The sequence below is a fragment of the Equus asinus genome, chromosome 23 (genome assembly GCF_041296235.1).
Source record: "Equus asinus isolate D_3611 breed Donkey chromosome 23, EquAss-T2T_v2, whole genome shotgun sequence".
Classification (NCBI taxonomy): Eukaryota; Metazoa; Chordata; class Mammalia; order Perissodactyla; family Equidae; genus Equus; species Equus asinus.
In genome coordinates this window covers 13,728,921-13,750,821 of record NC_091812.1, presented here as the reverse complement: position 1 = coordinate 13,750,821, position 21,901 = coordinate 13,728,921, and the positions used below count along the sequence as shown (strand labels likewise).

At 36.9% G+C, this 21,901-nt stretch overlaps 1 protein-coding gene across 3 annotated transcripts in view; it reads left to right on the top strand.

Moving 5' to 3' along the window:
* Nucleotides 1-21,373, top strand: part of LOC106844422 (zinc finger protein 782-like) — a 37,028-nt gene extending 15,655 nt beyond the window's left edge. For 2 of the 3 annotated variants that reach the window (XM_014861849.3, XM_044756577.2), the window contains 2 exons: nt 8,689-8,784; nt 19,214-21,373. In XM_014861849.3, coding sequence (XP_014717335.2) covers nt 8,689-8,784; nt 19,214-20,994 — 1,877 coding nt within the window. In that variant the 3' untranslated portion in view covers nt 20,995-21,373. The remainder of the gene's footprint in view (nt 1-8,688; nt 8,785-19,213) is intronic. The other variant, XM_044756579.2, reaches the window with a different exon arrangement.
* The last annotated feature ends 528 nt before the right edge of the window (nt 21,374-21,901 follow it).

Genomic DNA, 21,901 nt, shown 5'->3' with positions numbered 1-21,901 from the left:
AAACTCAGGGCCACTGCCTCTTTGCTCAGACCATTTTCAGAATGACTTTGCTGCCTGCCCTGCTCTCCTCAGAAAGCCTTGATATGTGAGTAATAAGTCTTTTCATGTCTTCTTGGTGCGTGTGTAGAGTCATCAGTCTTGATCTCCCAGCTGTCACTGATGAAGATGCGTTCTGCATCTGTGGGATTACTGTAACACATAGCTGCTTTTGCCAAATTGGGGGAAATTTCAGCCATTATTTCTTTAAATATTGTTTAGCCTCACTCTCTTCTCTCCTTCTGGACTCTGATAACCTGAATGTTTGTTATAGTCTTCTTTCTTCCTGAGAGTCTGGTGATTAATTTTGTGTGTCAGCTTGGCAAAGCTTTGGTACCCAATTATTCGGTTGGACCAAGTTTAAATGCTGCTGTGAGGTATTTTTTAGATGTGATTAGTATTTAAATCTTTAAGTAAAGAATTAAAAAAAGGTAAAACTGAAGAAGTAGACTTTGAGTAATTAGATTACCCTTCATGATGTGGTTGGGCTTTATCCTAATCTGTTGAAGGCCTTAAGGGGAAAGACTGAGATCCCCGTAGAAGGAAGGAATTTTGGACTGTTTTTGGACTCAAGACTGCAACGTCAATTCTTCCCTGGATCTCTGGGCTGCTGGCTCATCCTGCAAGTTTCAGACTTGTTCCCACAATGACATGAGCCAATTCCTTCAAATAAGCTTTTCTCTCTGTATATACCCCCTATTGATTCTGTTTCTCTGGAGAACTTTGACAGATAAAGGGTCTGTTCTTTTTTTTCTTGCATTCGGTCTCTTCTTTCTGTTGTTCAGTTTAGGTAATGGCTATTATTGTCTTCGAGTTCACTGATTCCTCTGTCCCTTCCATTCTGCTAAGCCCATCCATTGAGTTTATTCCAGTTATTCTATGTTTCAGTTAAAAATTTTCCATTTGGATCTTTTTTACATCTTCTCTATCTGCTGAGATTTTTAATTTTTTCATTTATGTCAAGCATGTTTGTAGCTTCTCTTTGAAGCATTGTTATGATTGCTTGAAAGTCAGTGTCAGGTAATTCTAACATCTTTGTCATCTTGGTGTTGAAGTCTGTTTATTTTCTTATTCAACTTGTGATTTTCCTTGTTCTTGGTGTCACAAGTGATTGTTGATTGAAATCTGGAAATTTGGAGTGTTATTTTCTGAGACTCTGGATCTTACTTAAATCTGTTTTAGCTGTCTTTCTCTGAGACTGCTTCAGCAGGGAAAAGGGGGCCACTGACTTGTTACTGCCAGGTAGGGGTGGAAGTCCAGTGTCTTAGTCTGTTTGGGCTGCTATTAGAAAATACTACAGACCGGGTAGCTTATAAACAACAGAGATTTATTTCTCACATTTCTGGAGGCTGGAAGTCCAAGATCAGGTTGCCAGTATGGTCGAGTGAGGGCCCTCTTCCCAGTTCCAGACTTCCTGTATCCTCACATGGTGGAAGGAGCTAGGGAGCTCTGTAGGGTCTTTTTTTTTGTTAAGAGCACTAATGCCGTTCATGAAGGCTCTACCCTCATGACCTAAGCACTTTCCAAAAGGCCTTAGCTCCTAATACCATCACATTGGGCATTAGGATTTCAACATATGAATTTGGGGGTGGGGAGAGAGACATACCTTCAGACTGTAGCATCCAGTTTCCCACTTGTCTTCCCTTGACACCTAGTAGGGAGGGACTTCTTGTTACCAGTTGGTGGGGATGGAGGTTCCAGCTCCCCACCAGGCCTCCACTGTCACCACCCTGGTTGGGAGGGGCAGAAGTGTGTCCTTACTGCTCCCCACATGGCCTCCACTGACAGTGTACTGCAGGGGAGGGGTGGTCTCGTTACTGGAGCACTGAAATTCCTTCCTCTTCTCTAGGCCTCCTCTGGCACCATCTCCCTGGGCGTGGGGAGGCTGCATATGGATGGAATTTCAGGCTCCCCAGGTGTTCCCTGCTGATAGTACAGGGGGTAGGGTAGGGAGTGTTGTTGAAATCTAGCAGAGATGAAAGTCCCAGCTCCCTACTTGGTCTTCCTTGACCTCTACCTGGTGAGAAGGATTGTGGCATGTTGTTTCAGCCTGGGAAGGGTAGACGTCTCTGCTCCCCACTTGGCTTTTGTTGGCAGGGCTGGCAGTGGAGCTGTAGTTTTTTTGCGTTAGTGCTGTTTGCTAGGGTAGAGCAGTTGTCTAAAGTTTTCTGTCTTGCTAGTCTCTCCCTTTTTTGGTTCATTGGGGTAGAGAGAGAACAGGCTTTGCTTGTTTTTGTTGTTGTATTCTGGTGGGAAGAATAGGGAAGAGTACTTGTACTCCATCTTTCCGAAGGCAGAAGTCCCTGGTGACACAAATTTTTATATGCTAAATGTTAAGGCAAGGCCAACAGTCGCTGGGTGAACAATGAGCCCTTCTTAGATTCAGATAGTTTATTACTTATATGAGCAGCAAAAGCAAAATAAAACAGGAAAACAGTGGTACCAGCTCCTCAAATCCTTTGTTCCATAGGATCACACTGAAACAAAAGGAACCAGATGACATGATGATTCACTGCGAGTGGTGGGATACCCTGGTCCCGAAGAGACAGTGTGATAGTACCCCTAAGCAATTTTATAGCTTGCAGCTCTACCCTAAGGAGGTGGGGGCAAAGCAGAAAGCCTCATACCTCATCAGATCCCAAGATGTGATGAGAAATTATCTCATGACAGCCTCCCAGGAACACAGGGAGAAGGATGAAAAATGACCTCTTAGCAGCTCTTCACAAATTTCCATGCTCTTGTATTCCGAGAGTCTCACGGGGTGTTCTTGCAAGGCATAGATCAGCTGTGGCTAAGCCTTGCCTACACAGCATGTTTGGTGTCTTACTCATTTTGGGCTGCTCTAATAGAATACCACCGACGGGGTGGTGTTAAACAACAGAAGTTTATTTCTCACAGTTCTAGAAGCTGGGAAGTCGAAGATCAGGGCACTGGCAGATTTAGTGTCTGGTCAGGGTCCACTTCCTGGTTCATGGACAGTGGTTTCTTGCTGTATCCTTCCATGGCGGAAAGAGGGCAAGAGAGCCCTCTGGGCTCCTTATATAAGGCACTGATCCCATTCATGAGGGCTCCACCCTCACGACCTAATGTTACCTCCCAAAGTCCCCATCTCCTAATATCATATTGGGGGTTAGGATTTCAACATATGAATTTTGGGAGGATACATTCAGTCCATAGCACGTGGGTATGTGCAGGGTCATCGGGGTGCTGGCAAAAAGCTGTTCTACATCATGTCTTCATTTTCTTTTAAAAGATATTTTCTTATTTCTCTTGTGATTTAATTGTTTTTTTCTGTCGGAGAAGATTAGCTCTGACTAACATCTGCCACCAGTCCTCCTCTTTTTGCTGAGGAAGACTGTCCCTGAGCTAATACCCATACCCATCTTTCTCTACTTTATATGTGGAGGCCTGCCACAGCATGGCGTGCCAAGCGGTGCCGTGTTTGCACCCGGGATCTGAACCGGTGAACCCCGGGCCGCCTAAGCGGCATGTGTAAACTTAACCACTGTGCCACCGGGCCGGCCCCTGATTTAATTTTTGACTAGTCTTTGGTGTTTAATTTTCAGATATTTGGGTTCTTCCTAATTTCTTACATTACTAATTTTAAATATTATTTTTTGTTTAGTTAACTTTGTATACATAGTTTAAATCCTGTTTTAAGTTTATTGAAAGTTGTTTTAGATCTTAGTATATTATCTGTGTTGGTGAATATTCCATATGTGCTTGAAATTATTATATTTTTTACAGTTTTTGCGTCTAGTGTTGCTTAGATGGGAAGTAAGTCAAATTAGTTCATAGTATAGTTCAAGTCTTCTGTATACTTTCTGATTTTTTGGTATGCTTTTTCTAGTAATTATTGAGAAAGCAGCTAGTTAGCCATAGTTTTGAATTTGTCTACCTATTCCGTCAGGATTTTATGTATTTTCAAAACCTGCTCTAAGGTAGAAAATATTTAGGTTGTTATATGTTCTTCAGGAATTAATCCATTTATTCTCATGCAGTGTTTCTTTTTATCCCTGATAGTATTCCTTTTTCTGAATTTTACCTTGCCTAACATTGGCTTCTTCCTCCCCACCCCCAACTTTTACTTCTTTCTGCCTCAGTATATTGAAAGTTGTTTATTTGTAGATAGGACATGGTTTGGACTTCTAAAAAATTCAGTATGACAGTCTCTACCTTTTAAGTGGATTTCTTTACCTATTTTATGTTTAATGTCATTATCGACGTGGGTGAGTTTGTGTCTATTATCTTGTGATTTGCTTTCTGTTTTTCCATGTGTTTATTGTTCCTTTTTTCTTCTTTCTCTAATTTCTTTGATATTAATTGTACATTATTAATGATTCCAATTTCCCTATTATTGACTAGTTTGCTATTCTTGTGTGTTTATGTGGTTGCTCTAGGGTTTAAACTTAACTTTAACTTAACACAGTCTACCTTAAAATAATATCTTATCACTCATATATTTTAAGAATCCTTTATAATTTTTTTCCATCTCACTTTAGTCTTTGTGCTGCTGTTGTTGTATATTTTACTTGTCTATATATTAGAAAACCCATACTGTTAATGTTTTTCTTTAAACAATGATTTTTTTAAAAAGAAGTCAAGAAACAGAAATGTATATTGATCTTGTATCCTGTAACTTTGCCCAACTTGTTTGTTCTAATTGTTTTTAGTGGATTCTTTAGAATTCTCGCTGCATAAGATAGTGTCATTTGTGACTATAGATTTACTGTCTTTCCAATCTGGATAACTTTTAGTTCTTTTTCTTGCCTGATTGGCCCAGCTAGCACCTGTAGTACAACAGCGAATAGAAGTGCTGAGAATGAACATCCTTGTCTTCGGATCTTAGCGGGAAAGCATACAGTCTCTGATCATTAAGTATGATATTAACTGTGGAGTTTTCTTAGAAGCTCTTTATCAGGGTGAGGAAGTTCCATTCTATTCCTAGTTTGTTGAGTATTTTTATCATGAAAGAGTATTGAGTTTGGGTCAATATTATCATACTGCTTTTTCTGTGTCTGTTAATAGGTGATTATGTGGTTTTTATTTTTTATCCTATTGATACCGTAAATTACATTGATGGATTTTTGGATGTTACATCAACTTTGCATTCCTGGGATAAATCCCACTTGATCATGCTGTATAATATATTTAATATGTTGCCAGATTCAGTTTGCTAGTATTTTGATGTGGAGGTTTTCGCATCTATATTCATAAGAGATATTGGTCTGTAGTTTTCTTGTGATGTATTTATCTGATTTTGGTTAGGGTAATGCTGGCCTCATTGAATGAGATAGGAAGTGTTCTCTTTTCTGTTTTCTGGCAGAGTTTGTAAAGAGTTAGTATTAGTTCTTCTTTAAATGTTTGGTAGAATTCAGCAGTAAAGCCCTCAGGGCGTGCATGGGCTTTTCTCTGTGGGTAGTGTTTTATTGCTGATTCAATCTCTTGTTAAAACTCTATTCAGATTTTCTGTTTCTTCTAGAGTTAGTTTCAGTAGTTTGTGTCTTTCTAGGGATTTGTCTCTTTTATCTAAGTTATCCAATTTATTGGCATAGAATTGTTGATAATACTCCTTTTTAATCATTTATCTTTCTTTTTAAAGGTTTTATTTTTCCTTTTTCTCCCCAAAGCCCTCTGGTACTTAGTTGTGTATTTTTAGTTGTGGGTCCTTCTGGTTGTGGCATGAGGGATGATGCCTCAGCATGGCTTGATGAGTAGTGCCATGTCTACACCCAGGATCCGAACCAGCGAAACCCCGGGCTGCTGAAGCAGAGCGCACAAACTCAACCACTCGGCCACAGGGCCGGCCCCTCATTGTTATTTCTGTATAGTTAGTAGTATTGTCCCCTCTTTCGTTTCTGATTTTAGTAATTTGAGTCTTTTCTCTTTTTTCCCTAGTTAATCTAGCTAAAGATTTGTCAGTTTTGTTGGTTTTTTTAAAGAACCAACTTTGGTTACGCTGATTTTGTCTTTCTGTTCTTTCTTTTGTTAATTTCCAGTCCGGTCTTTATTATTTCTTTTCTTGTGCTTGCTTTAGGTTAGTTGGCTCTTGTTTTTCTTTTGTGTGAAAATGAAAGGTTAAGTTATTGATTTGAGAGCTGCCTCTTTAATATAGGTGTTTATAAATTCCCTCTAAACACTGTTTTTGCTTCATCCTGTAAGTTGTGGTATGTTGTGCCATCATTTCAGTCATCAAAAGGTATTTTTTAATTTCCTTTGTAATTTCTTCTTTGACCCCTCAGTTATTTAGTAATGTGCTGTTCAATTTCCACATATTTTTGAATTTCTCAAATTTCTTTCTGTTATTGATTTCTGATTTCATTTCATTGGGGTCAGAGAAGATATTCTGTGTTATTTCCATACTTTAAATTTATTAAAGTTTGTTTTGTGGCCTAATAAATGGCCTATCCTGGAGAATGTTCCACCTGCATTTTAATTAATTAATTAATTTTTATTGAGGTAACTTGGGTTATAACATTGGATAGATTTCACGTGTACAACGTTATGATTCAACATCTGTATATACTCTAGTGTGGTCACCATCAAAAGTGTAGTTTTCATCCATCACCATATAATTGACCTCCTTTAGTTTTTTCACCCTTCCCTACCCCATGTGCGTTTTAGAAGAATGGATTCTGCTACTGTTGGTAGGGTGTGCTGTGTGTGTCTGTTAGGTCTAGGTTTATAGTGGTGTTCACATCCTCTATTTCCTTACTGGTCTTCTGTCTAGTTATCCTGGACATTATTCAAAGTGTGATAGTGAACTTTTCAACTATTATCATTTGTCTGTTTCTCCTTTCTTTTGTCAATTTACACTTCATGTATTTTGGGACTCAATTGTTAGGTGCGTGTATGTTTATAATTGTTATAATATCTTCGTGATGAGTTTACCCTTTTGTCGTCATCTCTAATAACGTTTTTAAATTTAGAGTCTATTTTGTTTGATATTAGTGTGGCTTTCTTATGGTTGCTGTTTGCATAAAATATGTTATTCTGTCCTCTTACTTTCAACATCTTTATATCTTTAAATCTAATGTGTATCTCCTTAGGCAGCATGTAGTTGGACATAGTTGGATCTTTTGTTTTAATCTAGTCTGACAATCTCTGCCTTTTGGCTAGATTGTTCTTTCACATTTGATGTTATTATTGATATAGTTGGGTTTTTGTTTGCCATTTTACGTTTTGTTTTCTGTATGTCTCATGTCTTTGTCTCCTCTATTCCTCTTTTACTGTTTTGTTTTGTAGTATGTTGATACTTTTTAACATTTTAATTCCTTTAATGATTTTTTTCACTATATTTTTTAGAGTTTATTTTCTTAATTGTTGCTCTAGGGCTTACCATTTTATCTGAATTTATCAGATTCGACTTTAAATTTATCTTAGCTAATTTCAGTGACATACAGAAAAGTTAACTCCTTTGTAGCTTTATTCCTTCCTCCCTTTGTGGTCTTATTGTTAAATATATTACATGTCTATATGTTACAAACCCCACAGTACGTTGTAATGATTATTACTTTGTATAATTCTAAATTTTTTAAAGAAGCTGAGACAAGAAAGATCACGTATATAACATAACGTTTATTATATTAACATTTTATTTACCGTTTTTGTTTTTCTTTATTTGTTCCTGTGGATTCGAGTTACCATCTGGTGTCATTTCCTTAGTTTAGTACAGCTTTGCTCCCACCTACCTCTTTTGTCCTTTCATTGGAAAATATAAAAATGCATTTGTGTATGTTAGAAACCCAGCATTACATGTATGTACACACTGTTTTATACGGTTACTTTTTAAATCAATCAAGAGAACTTTTTTTAGTGTAAGGTGGGTCTACTAGCAACAGAATCTCTCAGTTTTTGTTTATCTGGGAATATTTTTATTTGGCCTTCATCTTTAAAAGATAATTTTCCTGAATATGTGATTCCTGGTTGATAGTCCTTTTCTTTTAGTAGTTTGAGTATAATATCACCCCACTGCCTTCTGGCATGTATGGTTTCTGATGAAAAAATCTTACTGAGGGTTCCTTGCCTTTCCACTCGGGAAACACAAACTTCCCACTTCAGTGTGTGTTTTGGTAATTTTTCATTCTGCTTTCTGATAATTCTTTCCTCAACCTCAGGTAGTTTCCTCACATGCATCTACAGTTAGTACTCAGTGAAATATTGAAGGGGACTCTTCTGTAGATCTCTCTCAGTGCAGCTATTTTTTATTCTGTGTTGAAACTCACCAGGCTATAAGGTGTAGTCATAGCACTCACCTCATTGTTTCCCTTTTCTCATGAATTCCTAACCTGCACTGCCTGTTGTCCCAAGTCTAAAAGCCAAAGTTTTATATATTTTGTATTGTGTTTGAGTTGTTTGATGTGAGAGGGTAAATTGGTTGCCTTCACACCATCATGACCAGAATTGGAATCCCCATTTGGTTTTTTGAAACCCAGTAAATGTGGACCTTTATTAAAATTTAATGTTATTTAGGCTTGTGATTTAGGGAGATTGATCTCTTTTGAGCACCTGAAAATATTTTCGTTTTCACCTTCTCAAAGAAAGGGTCAGTGAGTATTGTTACTGTGTCACTTGAAGCCGCACCTTCCTTCCCATCAGAGTCATCAAAGCCTGTGCATTGAGCCCAGGTCCTAAATTATTTTCTGTTTATAGGGTATTGCTTTATAAAACCAGAAGTGATTTTCAAGTTGGAGCAAGGAGAAGACCCATGGTTATTAGAGGACAAATTTCCAAACAGGAGTTATCAAGGTGAGTTTTCAGGTACTGGGAGAAGATATCTCTGGAAAACTGAATCCAAAATGGGGTCAAAGATGGCCACCTTTGGAAGTTTAGAAACGAGTAGATCCAATAAAATGTGGGTATGGGAGGTTTAATATAAGGGATACAGTGTAATCATTTTCATTTTTAAAAAAAATTTATTTTTTTTTTGAGGAAGATTAGCCCTGAGCTAACATGCACTGCCAATCCTCCTCTTTTTGCTGAGGAAGATTGGCCCTGAACTAACATCCGTGCCCATCTTCCTCTACTTTACATGTGAGATGCCTGCCATGGCATGGCTTGATAAGCACTGCGTAGGTCTACGCCTGGGATCCGAACTGGCAAACCCTGGGTTGCCGATGGGGAATGTGTGAACTTAAGTGCTGTGCCATGAGGCCAGCCCCTCTTTTTTTTCATCTGTTAAACTAGGCAACAGAGTATGTCGTTTATATCTGATGAATCAAGCAGTCGATTTGTATGTAACATTAAATACTAAGAGCAGTTATGCTTATAAAATAAAAAATACTTATAAAAGCAGTTAAAATGGAAGGTTAAAGGATGAGAAAAGTGAGAGAGGAGATACATTAATTTGGTCAGTGATTGTGTAGTAGGAAATCACTAGGTGTGGCTAATTAATAAATAATTAAGAATCATGTAACATAAATGTAACTACTATAAATGTACTACTGTAAATGCACAAATAGGAGCTTTCTCATTATTAGAAGGAAAACACAGTTAATAGTACAAAGTAAACAGAACTATCACTGAAAAAGTTTTTTATAGAAAACACCTATGTAAACATTAACATATGTAAATAGCATAACATAAAGTAAGATGGATGTATCTATCATATCAATGTAGATGGGTTAAAGTCACCTATTAAGAGAAAATAGTATGAGGTTGTAGCAAAGAGATATACCTGAAAATAATTTGGAAAGTTTAAAATATGAAATATTTAGTATTAAGGCAATATACATGAAATAATTCAGGATTAATTTACGTAACTATTGGACAAGATTTTGATTCACGTCAAAATTCATATATTAACAAAAAGGACACTTTAATAACGCTAAATCATATAATTTAAAAAGGAGATGCAAAAGTTGCAAATACCTGCACACCAATCAAATATTATCATCAAGATTCATAAAACAAAAACTGTGGAGATATGAGGACAAATAGGAACTCATTAGATATAATAGACCTGTACATGCTGCTCTGATTTCATACCAGATATTGTGGGCAACAACTGAGTTCTAGACCATGGGTAAATTATGTTCGTTGCACTGAATCCAGCTCACTGCCTGTTTTTGTAAATACAGTTTTTGGAACTTAGCAATTTGTTTGTATGTGGATTATGGCAGCTTTTGGAGTACAACAGAGTGGCTGAGCAGTCGTGACTGAGATCATATGGCCCTCAATGACTAAAATATTTACCGTCAGACCCTTTACAGAAGAAGTTTGTTGACCGCTACTCCAGAAGATATAAGTAGTGTATTTTATGACATGAGTCTAATACATATTTATATGTCTTTCACTTTCTGTACTCTGAAAACAATATAAACCTTTGAAGTGTCAGTGGAATAACTAAACGTAAATATATTATGGGTTAAAAGAAAACATCAATAAATTCTGCAGAGTTAAAGTAACGTAGTTTAATAAAGCTAGAAATTGTAGACAATAAGACGAATTAAAATCCCTCCATCTGTAAATAAAAAGTACATTTATACTTTTGAAACATCTGTGATCAAGGGGTACATCAAAATCAAAAATATAAAATGTATTTGTAAACCTGTTGTCCAGAGGTCTCTAAGAACTGAGAAAAGCTGCTGTATTCAAGTTTACAGTTTATTACGGTAAAAGAATACAGATAAAATTAGCAAAAGTAAAAGGCACATAGGGCAGAATCCAGGAGAGACTAGACGCAGACTTCCCATTTTCTTCCCCCAGGGGAATGGTATCAACAGTGCTTAATTCTGCCAGTGGCGATCTGTGACGACATATGTGGAGTATTGCCAACCAGGGAAGTTTACCCAAGCTTCGATATTCAAGGTTTTTGTTGGGGGTCAGTCATGTAGGCCTGGAGCACCTTTGTGGCTGACCTTAGTTACTCAGGCTCTAGCCCCTCCAGAGATCACACTGATTTCTTGTGGCCAAAGGCCCCCAGGTATATAAAGACACTGTCATCAGGCAAGATATCCCAAGGACTTAAAAGTTATCTCACAGGAGTTGGTCAAAGGCCAGTCATTTCTGTGGAATATGCAAGGTCTCAACACCCTAAACCTGTGCAATTAAGTCTTTATTGCACAGAACTTTGGGCTATGGGTATAGCATTGCTTAGTGGAAAATTTGAACAACAAGGAATTTTGAGAAGACTAAGCAAAGCAGAAGTAATCTATTTTAAAAAAAATTAATTGAAAAACTGTAATGCTATAAATTAAAGTGAAAACATGTTTCTTGGAATAAAAGTTAAATCAAATTCATTCGGTTGCTAGCCTATGCTGGAAAAAGGAGAGAAAGCATAATATAAAAAGTTGGAATGCAAACACACCTAGAAATACAGCTGTGCAGATATTGAAATTTTGGAGAGCAACATGAAATAAAACTGAAATAAATGGAAATATCATGTTCGTACATTGCAAGACTATTTTAAAATTCTTAATTCTCACCAATTTGTTTAAACATGTTTGAAGAAGAGAGGGTGTAGGATTTTTTTCTAACAGTTATTAAAGATATGTTGTAAATCTGTTGTAACTGGTACAGAGTAGTACTGGTGTGGGGATAATTATAGACCTTTGAAAAGAATAGAGAGCCCAGAAACAATTTGTGCTTTAATGACAACTGGTTTATGAGCAGGGTGACAGTGCAGAAAGCTGCAGAAGCCATTTATATGAAAATTGGTCTTGCGCTCCACCTTTATGTTCTACCACAAAAGTTAATTTTGGTGGACTGACGGCTGAATTACATGAGGCAAAACTAAATATTTTAGAAGGAGATGTGGGAGAAAATTTTCATTATTCTGTGTACTGAAAATTTAAAACTACAAAAATGTTTAATTTTTGCGAAAAGCCTTATAAACTCAACTCTACTAAAATTCACAATTTCTTGACATCATGAAAAGTGTGAAAAGAGAACCCACACTGTAGCAGAATCTATTTGTGATAGGTTGAACCAAGACAGGACTAACCTTAGGATTATAAGAAGAAATTCTGTGAGTCTTGGAGGAAAAAGGCAGGCAACCCAGCAGAAAAATGGGCATAAGACAATAAGAAACTTCCAGAGTGGAAATCCAGATGTCACATATCAGGGGAAAACATATTTAACCTCATCAGTTGTGAAAACATGCAATTGAAACTTCAGTGTGACACCACTACACATTTATTTATAAGATGGGCAGAAATTCCGAGTCTGACAGTATCACGAGTTGGTGAGGATGCAGAACATCAAAGAACCCCATTTAGTGCTGCAGAATTGAAATTGGTGCACTTTTTTTTTTTAAGACTTTTTAGAACAATTTTAGGTTCACAGCAAAACTGAGCAGAAGGCACAAATATTTTTCATATACCCCTTGCCCCCACACAAGTGCAATCACTTTGAAATGGTGGACGTTATCTAGTAAAGGTGAAGATATCCCTACCCTGTGTCGTGCTGTTCTGCTCCTACCTATATACTCCTGAGAGAGGTGTGCTTATGTGCTCCAGGAAGAATAGGAAAATTTTTTTCCACACAATGAAATCAGACAAACACCCATCAATAGATGAATGAAGAAATAAATTGTGGTGCATTTATTTAATAGAGCATAAATTATACAGAAATGGAAATTTGCAAGTTATGGGCACAAGCAAATACATGAATGAACCTCACAAACAATTTTGAACAAAAGAAGCAATGATTCCATTTGTGTTAAATTAAACTTTTTTTTTTTAAGGTTGCATGTACAGATTGTAAAAGTAAGTGAGGGAATCATGAACTGGCTGGTGGTTCTACAGGAGTTCATTTCATGCCACTTGTTAACTTACACAGAAGAGATTTGTGTGTATTTGTTTTAGTTTTCGTGTTTTAAAAGCTAAAAAAGGACAAAGTAATGAGTGGGAGATATTTGCTACATATATTCCTCAAATGTATTTGCTGTATAAAGGAATTCAGATCTTGTCATGTCACTTTCTCAGTATGGCCTTCCACGACCACCTGTTTATAATGGCACTCTTCATCTCAAGCAGTCCATTTCCCTTGCTTTATTTTTCTCCTAAGCACTTATCAGCTCTTCTTACTTCTGAAATCATATTTCAAAATCTCCACTAAGCTGTCCTATTTGAAAATTTGAGGGACTACTCTCTCCCACACATTTTCTGCTTCCTTTGATGTTACGAGTCATGATTCCTAAAGCAGTCCCACCTTGGATTTGAGCGTACTTTTGTCTGTGCTTCTCTAAGTCCTTGTTCACATTGAGTTGGCCTGGTTGATAGTTGTAAAGTGCCTCAAGCGTGATAAGGCACAGAGTAGGCATGCAGTGGATATTTGTGAATGAATTTTGATTCTCAGACCCTTTCTCCTGCTAATTTGTCTGTCTCTGAACCCTGTCCTACGTGTCTACTCTTCTTCTTCCTATGCAGTAACTCCCTGCATGCCTCATCCATCCCCATAATTTAAGCCTTTTGTTTTATCCTGATGAATTTCTCCCACCTTCAGGGCAGCTGTATTTGAGTGTTATGGCCCCTTTATTTTCAAAATGGCCAGACGAAAACTAAGTTTTTCTCTCCAACTCAAAAATGCTTCTTTCTTTTTCTCCTTCTGTAATCATTTGTCCTGCTATCCTGCTGTCATAACAGATGACCATGAAGTCATTTTAAAGTTCTGAATTGCTTATCTCTGTCATCCATGCTGATATTTCAATACTTCTTGACGTTTTAGTTTTCTTTATACTCAGTCTTTTCATATTCTTATTGTCTAATGACATTATCCAAAACTAGAGCCCTGCTCTTTAATGCCTTGATTATTTTTATTTCTAATTGGAGTTAATTTTTACATAATGCATCAAATTTGTTTGCTCTGGGCTGACAAAAATAACCTGTGGCTTATAAACCTAGAGTTTACATATAACTTATATGCAATTTAAATTACCTGTGTTTTAGTGACTAGTAAATTATGAACCCTTCTTGCATTATCAGACGTATTTCCTTTTGTTGTCTACCCTGATGCCATACCTTACATGATCCAGTCTCCTGTCACCCATCCATGTGACATTCCCCTACATCACGCTTTTCAACGTTGTATGCTTTCTCTATACAAGTTCTTAAATAAATTAATTAAATTGCTTAACATTCCTGGCACAAGGGAAGGTCTCTTATTTTTTTTTTATTACTGCACATAAGTTTTGGCTAAGATTCATAGTTCTATAAAATGATCATGGAATATTTTAGCCTACTTTAATTTCTCCTTTTTATAATCTCCCAACCCACTTCATGACTGTTTCTCAAGAACATGAGACTTTTCACACACAATAGGCCAGATAACATAGAGTTACTGAAAGAGCACTTTTCCCCTTCTGGAAATCCACTACAAAGAATGGCCTCTGCTTTGTTGTTCCATACTTTGGTATATAATATAAATAAATACTTTGTAAATGCATTGTGGATTAACTGCAAAGCCAGGTAGAGGAAAGGTATTTCATACTGATTCACTCTGAAAGCACTATCCCAAATGCAAATGCCCAAGTCAAGTCTATTTCTCCCCATTAGTTACATAATTAACGTGTGATTACTCAATTACATGTAATTAATTCTTGTTCTGCTGGATCTTGGGTTACCAGTCTCATGAAATTATCTGCTTCTTGACTTAAAAAAGAATTCTGATTCAGTGCACTGTAATGGCCTGAAAGTTTTCTAAATGATGTCAGCTCAAAAGCATAGTTTGTAAGAGTCTTTTCATTGAAGTGTCCATAGCTCGAACTGCTTAGTACAGCCTCTTTTCCTGAGGTTCTGAGATTGTCCTTCATTGATGACACAACTCTGGCCTAGTTTGTAAGAGCTTTCAGGCAAGTGTCAGAGTTAAACAAAAGCCATCTATAGACGTCGACTTAGAATGGCTATGTGTAATTTATTAATAGGAAAAGTCTGCTGTGGGTTCATAATAAGAATAACCCACTGACAAGGAAATTTGGTTATTTCTGTGATAGGATAAACATAATAAAGTCACGTTTAAAAAAAGTTTTAGGCAAAATATCTTTAAGGACAACAAATAAAGTTTTCAAAGAAGTCAGAATTTTACGTTTGATCTTGAAAATGCATGAACAAAATTTTATAGAGGAAATTTTTTTCTTTTAAGATGGGCACCTGAGCTAACATCTGTTGCTAGTCTTATTTTTTTTTTTTCTTCTTCTTCTTCTCCCCAAAGCCCCCTAGTACATAGCTGTATATTCTAGTTGTGGGTCCTTCTGGCTCTGCTATGTGGGACGCCGCCTCAGCATGGCTTGATGAGCGGTGCCATGTCCATGCCCAGGATCCAAACCAGTGAAACCCTGGGCCCTGAAGTGGAGCGCATGTGCTTAACCACTTGGCCACGGGGCTGGCCCCTGTAGAGGAAAGTTTTTGGCATGTAACAATAATCCTGAAACATGAGACACCAGTAATATACCATTAGTATACAAGAATATCAAATAAAGAGATTCAGTAAGTCTAGAGTAAGGCTTAGATACTTCTCTAAGTATCTTCTTATAAAACAACATCAGTTGAGTCTGAAATACATCCCCAGTTGAAAATTACTGACCTAAAAGATACTAGAGGTTCAAATAAAGTTAGGTTTTGACCAAGTAAACATTTAAAGTAATAACTGGAATGATAACTGGCAACACTATACTTTTGTTGCCTAATATTATGTAAAGTATTGCCAATACTCTGATAAATGTAGGAAAACCTGGTAGAAGTGTTTAATGACAGTTTTGGTAAATAGTTTTTGTCAACATTTTGGACAGTGAGGGCGTTGACAAATCTGTACAAATTCATTTTGCATACAATTTCCAAAATATATTAATAATATTTTATATGTCCAAATTTAACATAAGGCAGGGTGAGCATCTCTGTTTTGTCCATCTTCTCATGAAACTCTTAGAATAGTAACACATTAAACAAATCTGATTATTTGTAGCATTTCTTTTGCTTTTTATTTGAAATAATATAGACTCACAGGAAGTAGTAAAAATAGTACACAGATTCTGTTTACCTTTCCACCACCTTCCTCCAATGGTGACATCTTAGTAACTGTAGTAGAGTATCAAAACCGGGAAATTGGTGGTGGTACATTACTGTTAATTAGGGTGCTGACCTTACTCAGTTTTTATTGTTCTTTTAACTTGCGTTTGTATCTGTGTGTGCATATATAGTTCTGTGTGGTTTTATCCTGTAAATAGGTTTGTGTAACCACCACCAAAGCTAAAATACAGAACTGTAAAATTACCATGAAAGAACTCTTTTTGTGCTACCTTTTTGTATTCATACTCCCCCCATTCGCACCCCCTAGTGGTCGTCTGTGCCCCCTGGCAACCACTAATCTGCTCTCCATTTCTAGAATTTTGTCATTTCAAGAAAGTTATATAAATGGAATCATATATAACCTTTTGAAATTCACTTTTTTCCACCAAGTATAATCCCCTTGAGGTTTATCCAGATTGTATCATGTATCAGTAATTTATTCTGTTTTGATTCTGAGTGGTACTCCATTGTATGATGTTCCAGAGTTTGTTCACTGATTCAATCACTGAATGATACTTGGGTCGTTTTCAATATTTTCCTATTATAAATAAAGTTTCAATGAATATTTGTGTATGGGTTTTTGTGTGAAGATAATTTTCATTTCTCTGGGATAAGTACCCAAAGGTTGCAATTCCAGGTTCATACGGTAAGTACATGGTTAGTTATGTAAAAAAATGCCACTAATTTTCCAGAGCGGCTACATCATTTTACATTTCTGCCAGCAGTGTATGAGAGATCCATTGTTTTGGCATCATCACCAGCATTTGTTGTTATCTCTGTTTTTCTTTTAGCTCTTCTAGTAGACGTGTAGGGATATCTTATTGTGGTTTTAATTTGCTCTTCCTAATGGCTAATTAATGTCGGATGACTTTTCATGTGCTTTTTTGCTACTTGTGTATCTTCGTTAAGGAAATAACCTGTTCTGTCTTTTGCCCGTTATATAATTTTTTCGATTATTATTATTTTAGAACTAAGACCTTTGTTGGATATATGGTTTGCAGATATTTTCTGTCAGTCTGTAGCTTGCCTTTTCATCCTCTTAAGGTCTTTCATAGCACAAATATTTTCACTTTTGATGCAATTTAATACATGTTAAAAGGTGGTTTGTTCTTTTCTTGGTCCAAGAACTCCTTGCCTAGCCCTAGGTCTCAAAAGTTTTCTATTTTTAAAAAATTTTTTTATAGTTTTATGCTTTACATTTAAATCCATAATACATTTTGCATTAATATTTTTACACAATCTGAGGTTTAGGTCAACATTCGCCTTTTTTTGCCTATGGATGTCCAATTGTTCAGTACCATTTGTTGAAAAGACTATCCTTGCATTGAATTGCTTTTATACCTTTGTTAGAAATCAATTGGCTGTGCTTATGTTGACCATGTTTTTGATTCTCTTTTCTGTTTCATTGATCTGTGTTTCTATTTCTCTGTCAGTACCACACTGTCTTGATTACTACAGCTGCTTAATAATGCTTAACATAAGGTAGAAGTTTTTCTTCCTTAACAAAATTATTTTAGCTATTGTGGGTTCTTTACCTTTTCATATAAAGTTTAGAACAAGCTTGTGTGTGTGTGTGTGTGTGTGTGTGTGTATAAATGCCAGGATTTCATTTGGACTTGCATTAAATCTATAGAAGAATGTGGGGAAAATTGACATCTTTACTAGATTGAGTCTTCCAATCCTTGATTGGAAGCATATTTCTCTGTTTATTTAGATTTTCTTTGATTTTTGCATCAGAGGTTTTTGATTTTCAGTATACAGTTCTTGTAAGTGTTATTTTAGGTTTGTGCCTAGGTAAGTTTTTAATGTGAATGTTTAGATAGTTTTGCCCTAAAGGGTATCTAGAATCGGACTAGTGCAAAGGCTGAAATACGAGTAAATTAGAGAAGAATGCACATAAAAGATTATTTTTTGAAATGAACTAGTTAAGGGGGAACATAGCCTGACCAGACTGTTGCAGAAAATTCTGTGTACTTGTAGACTTGTTGAATGATAATTTGAACACCCAAAGTATGCACAGGTATTGTAAAACTTTCTTTTCCAGAAAGATGTCTCTTAACTTTTTCATCTTTGTTTTCCTGGAGCAGTGGGCTCTGGACCATCTTAGGTTTTTAGCCAAGGCTTGAGGTCATTGTGTGGAATATAGGTCGCAGCATGGTAATAGTCAAATGTATACAGTATTTTTTTCTGATAGATAAATATAAAGAATATTTCCAGAATTTATGAGAGCAGGTTGAAACCTGACTCTTAAGGTTATCACAATCGATAGAAACCAGATGTGTTGAACAGTGCATAGAAAGCAGAGTGAAATATGGGACAGGGTTAAAACTGGTTCCAAGAACATGAGTAAGCACGTTAAAAAGATGATACTTAGGATTTGAAGGTCAAAAAAGGTTTACTTTTGAACAACACTAATAATAAATCTTAAATATCAGAGGCAGGATAGAGCAGTGACTCCAATCTAGGTGGAAAGATGGCTTTTTCTCCAGTCACTTTTATACTGCCTCCTGGGCATTTGTGTTCCTAAGAATTGCAGCCAGGAGAATTATAGCTTGGGCTTTAGGACTGAGTCTTTAAACGTGAGGAAATCTGTACCATTATAAACTTATTTTGGTGTTGATGTGTAGAATGAAAAAGGGGAGCCAAATGGAAGTATGTATACTGATGAGTATCTTGCCATTTTTATCTATATTTATTTGATAGTTTAAGAACCTAAATCCTGATAATCGCATTAATCCAAACCCTTTCTCTGCTAGAACCTTTAAAATTCTTGTCCATGATTTTTTTTGGTCATTTTTGAACTCATCACATTGTCTTATTTTCCTGTTCCCAGGACCAACTCTCTTAAAACCCTTATGTTTCCAATTCATCTTTTTTTTCCTTTATACCCACTTCTCTTCCCAAGTTTAAAAATTATATTTTCAAATGCCAGACAGACATGATATTCATTTCCAGGTTCATTTCCCTTTTTGCATGACAGCAAGTCCCCCCGCCCCTTCCCAAGGAAAGTGAGTAAAGTGAATATAGTTAATATATACTTGGCAGTACTATATAGTTGGGAGACTTAGCCAGAAACAAAAATACCAAATGTATAGTAAACCATATGTATATAAACCCTTTTTCATAAAAAATATGTTAAACTTCCTAAGAATTTCTAACTGTCTCTTTTTTAGAAGACCGTCGACTTGATCTTTTAGAGAAGAGCCAGGAAAACCAAGACAAAGATTTCTGTCAAGTTTTATTCAGCAACAACAAAACATTGACTACACAGCAAGAGAAAGTTTCAGAAAGACCATTTAATCTGGGCACAGACATTTTTCCTTCAAGAAAAATACCTTGTAAATGTGACACTGTGGGGCCTACATACTTGAATCTTTACCCATTGGCACCACATAATTACTCAAAAAAGAAGGCTGATGAGTTTAATGCATCTCATTTCAATACTAGAAATGAGAGAACCAATATTGGAGAGAGATCTTTTGATTACAGTCAAAATTTGCAAGGTTTTAGTTATGTTGAGGAACTTACTCAACATCACACTTTTCAGACTTTGGGGCAATCGTTTGAATATAATGAACATGGTAATGCTTTCCATGGCAAGGCTGCTTTCATTACATGTAAGAGTGCCCACACAAAGGCAAGATCTTACTATAAATTTGGAAAAAACCTATGTGATAAATCAGCGTTTATTGTCTCCCCCAGTATTCACACAGAGAAGAATCACTCTGAATTTATTGAAGATGAATGTAGTAAAATTGGAAACAATTTCAATAGGGTTACTCAACTTCAGAGAACTGATACAGGAGAGAAAACTTTTGGTCAAAAAGCACATTTCAGAGAGTATCAGAGAACTCACACAGGCGTGAAACCCCTTGAATATGGAAAAAACGTCAGCCACAATTCAGCCATTATAATACAACAGAGAACTCACACACAAGAGACATCTTGTGATAACACATGTAGAGGAACTTTCAGTTCTCAGTCAGCCTTCAGTACAGATCAGAAAACTCATGAAAGAGAAAAGCACTATGAATGTAATGACTGTCAAAAATGCTTCTCCAGGAGAGCATCCCTCATTATACATCAAAGAACTCACACAGCTGAGAAAACCTATGAATGTAATGAATGTGGGACAGCTTTTCCCTGGAAATCATCTCTAACCATCCATCAGAAAACACACGTGAAGAAGAAACCCTATGAATGCAGTGAGTGTGGTAAAACTTTCAGGCAGAAGTCAAGCCTTGGAGTGCATCAGAAAAATCACACAGGGGAGAAACCCTATGAATGTAATGAATGTGGGAGAGGCTTCACTTACATGTCACATCTCAGAGCACATCGGAGAATTCACACAGGCGAGAAACCCTATGAATGTAATGAATGTGGGAGAGCTTTCACCTACATGTCACACCTCAGAGGACATCAGAGAAGTCACACAGGTGAGAAACCCTATGAATGTAGTGAATGTGGGAGAGCTTTCACCTACATGTCACACCTCAGAGGACATCAGAGAATTCACACAGGGGAGAAACCCTATGAATGTAATGAGTGTGGTAAAACTTTCAGCCAGAAGTCAAGCCTTGGAATACATCAGAGAAGTCACACAGGCGAGAAACCCTATGAATGTAATGAATGTGGGCGAGCTTTCACGTACATGTCACACCTCAGAGGACATCAGAGAATTCACACAGGCGAGAAACCCTATGAATGTCTTGAATGTGGGAAAACTTTCCTCTGGAAGTCAATCTTGAGAATACATTGGAGAAGTCACACAGGGGAGAAGCCTTATGAATGTAATGAATGTGGGAGAGCTTTCACCTACATATCACACCTTAGAATACATCAGAGAAGTCACACAGGCGAGAAACCCTATGAATGTAATGAATGTGGGAAAACTTTCAGCCAGAAGTCAGACCTTAGAAAACATCAGAAAACTCACAATGGAGAAACCCTATGAATGTAACTAATGTGGAAAAGCTTTCCTTTGCAATTTAACTCTCCAAACTAAACTTACGAGGCAATTCACACAGGATAGTGTAATGAATCACATTTTTGGCAATGAGTCTCACCCTTTGAAACAGAAAACTCACGAAGGGGAGAAATCCTATAAGTGTAGTAATGTGGGAAAATTTTCAGAGGGTTGTCGGATGTAAAAAGCCAAGGGGAGGAAAAACAACTTTTTCCACTGCTCTCTTAGGTTTAGTGGCTGATGCCATGCAAGTTGAAAGACATTAACAGGAGAAAAAGATCTATTTCATGTGAATATGGAGGGGCCTCACCCAAATGAAATGAAAACCCCAAAGAGGTGGTCAGACCTCCAGGCCTTCATTCCGTTTTTAACAAAAGGGAAATACATTTGCAGAGAAGTGACTAGCCGGAGGAAAAGGGTTTTGAGCTTCCAGAGGTGGTAAATTCTGAGAAGGTAAGTATGTGGGGAACCAATGGAAGATAAGGATTATTTCAGTAAGATTTGTTTATGCAGATATTAGTTGGTGCCATCTTCAGTGATAGGAGTTGTCTCCTCTTTCTCATATTGGGAGATGGGATGGGGAAAACTTCACAAAGGGGGGATTTATGCCCTGCCTTTCGACAGATGGGGGAGGGTGGAGTGATTTTTCTGTGTCTACTGTTTTTCAGTTGCTTTCAGCTCAAGATAATCCTTAAGCCAAAGTGGCATATTTTGGGTTGCCATATTGCTTGCTTTCATCACACAGAGGAGAAACCTTATAAATGTGATAGATGTCGGGAAGATTTTCACCAGAAGTGAAACCTCAAAACATCAGAAAACTCACAGGGAATTAAACATGAAACATATGAATGTAATAAATATGAAAATACTTTCATCCATACATCAAATCTTGCAT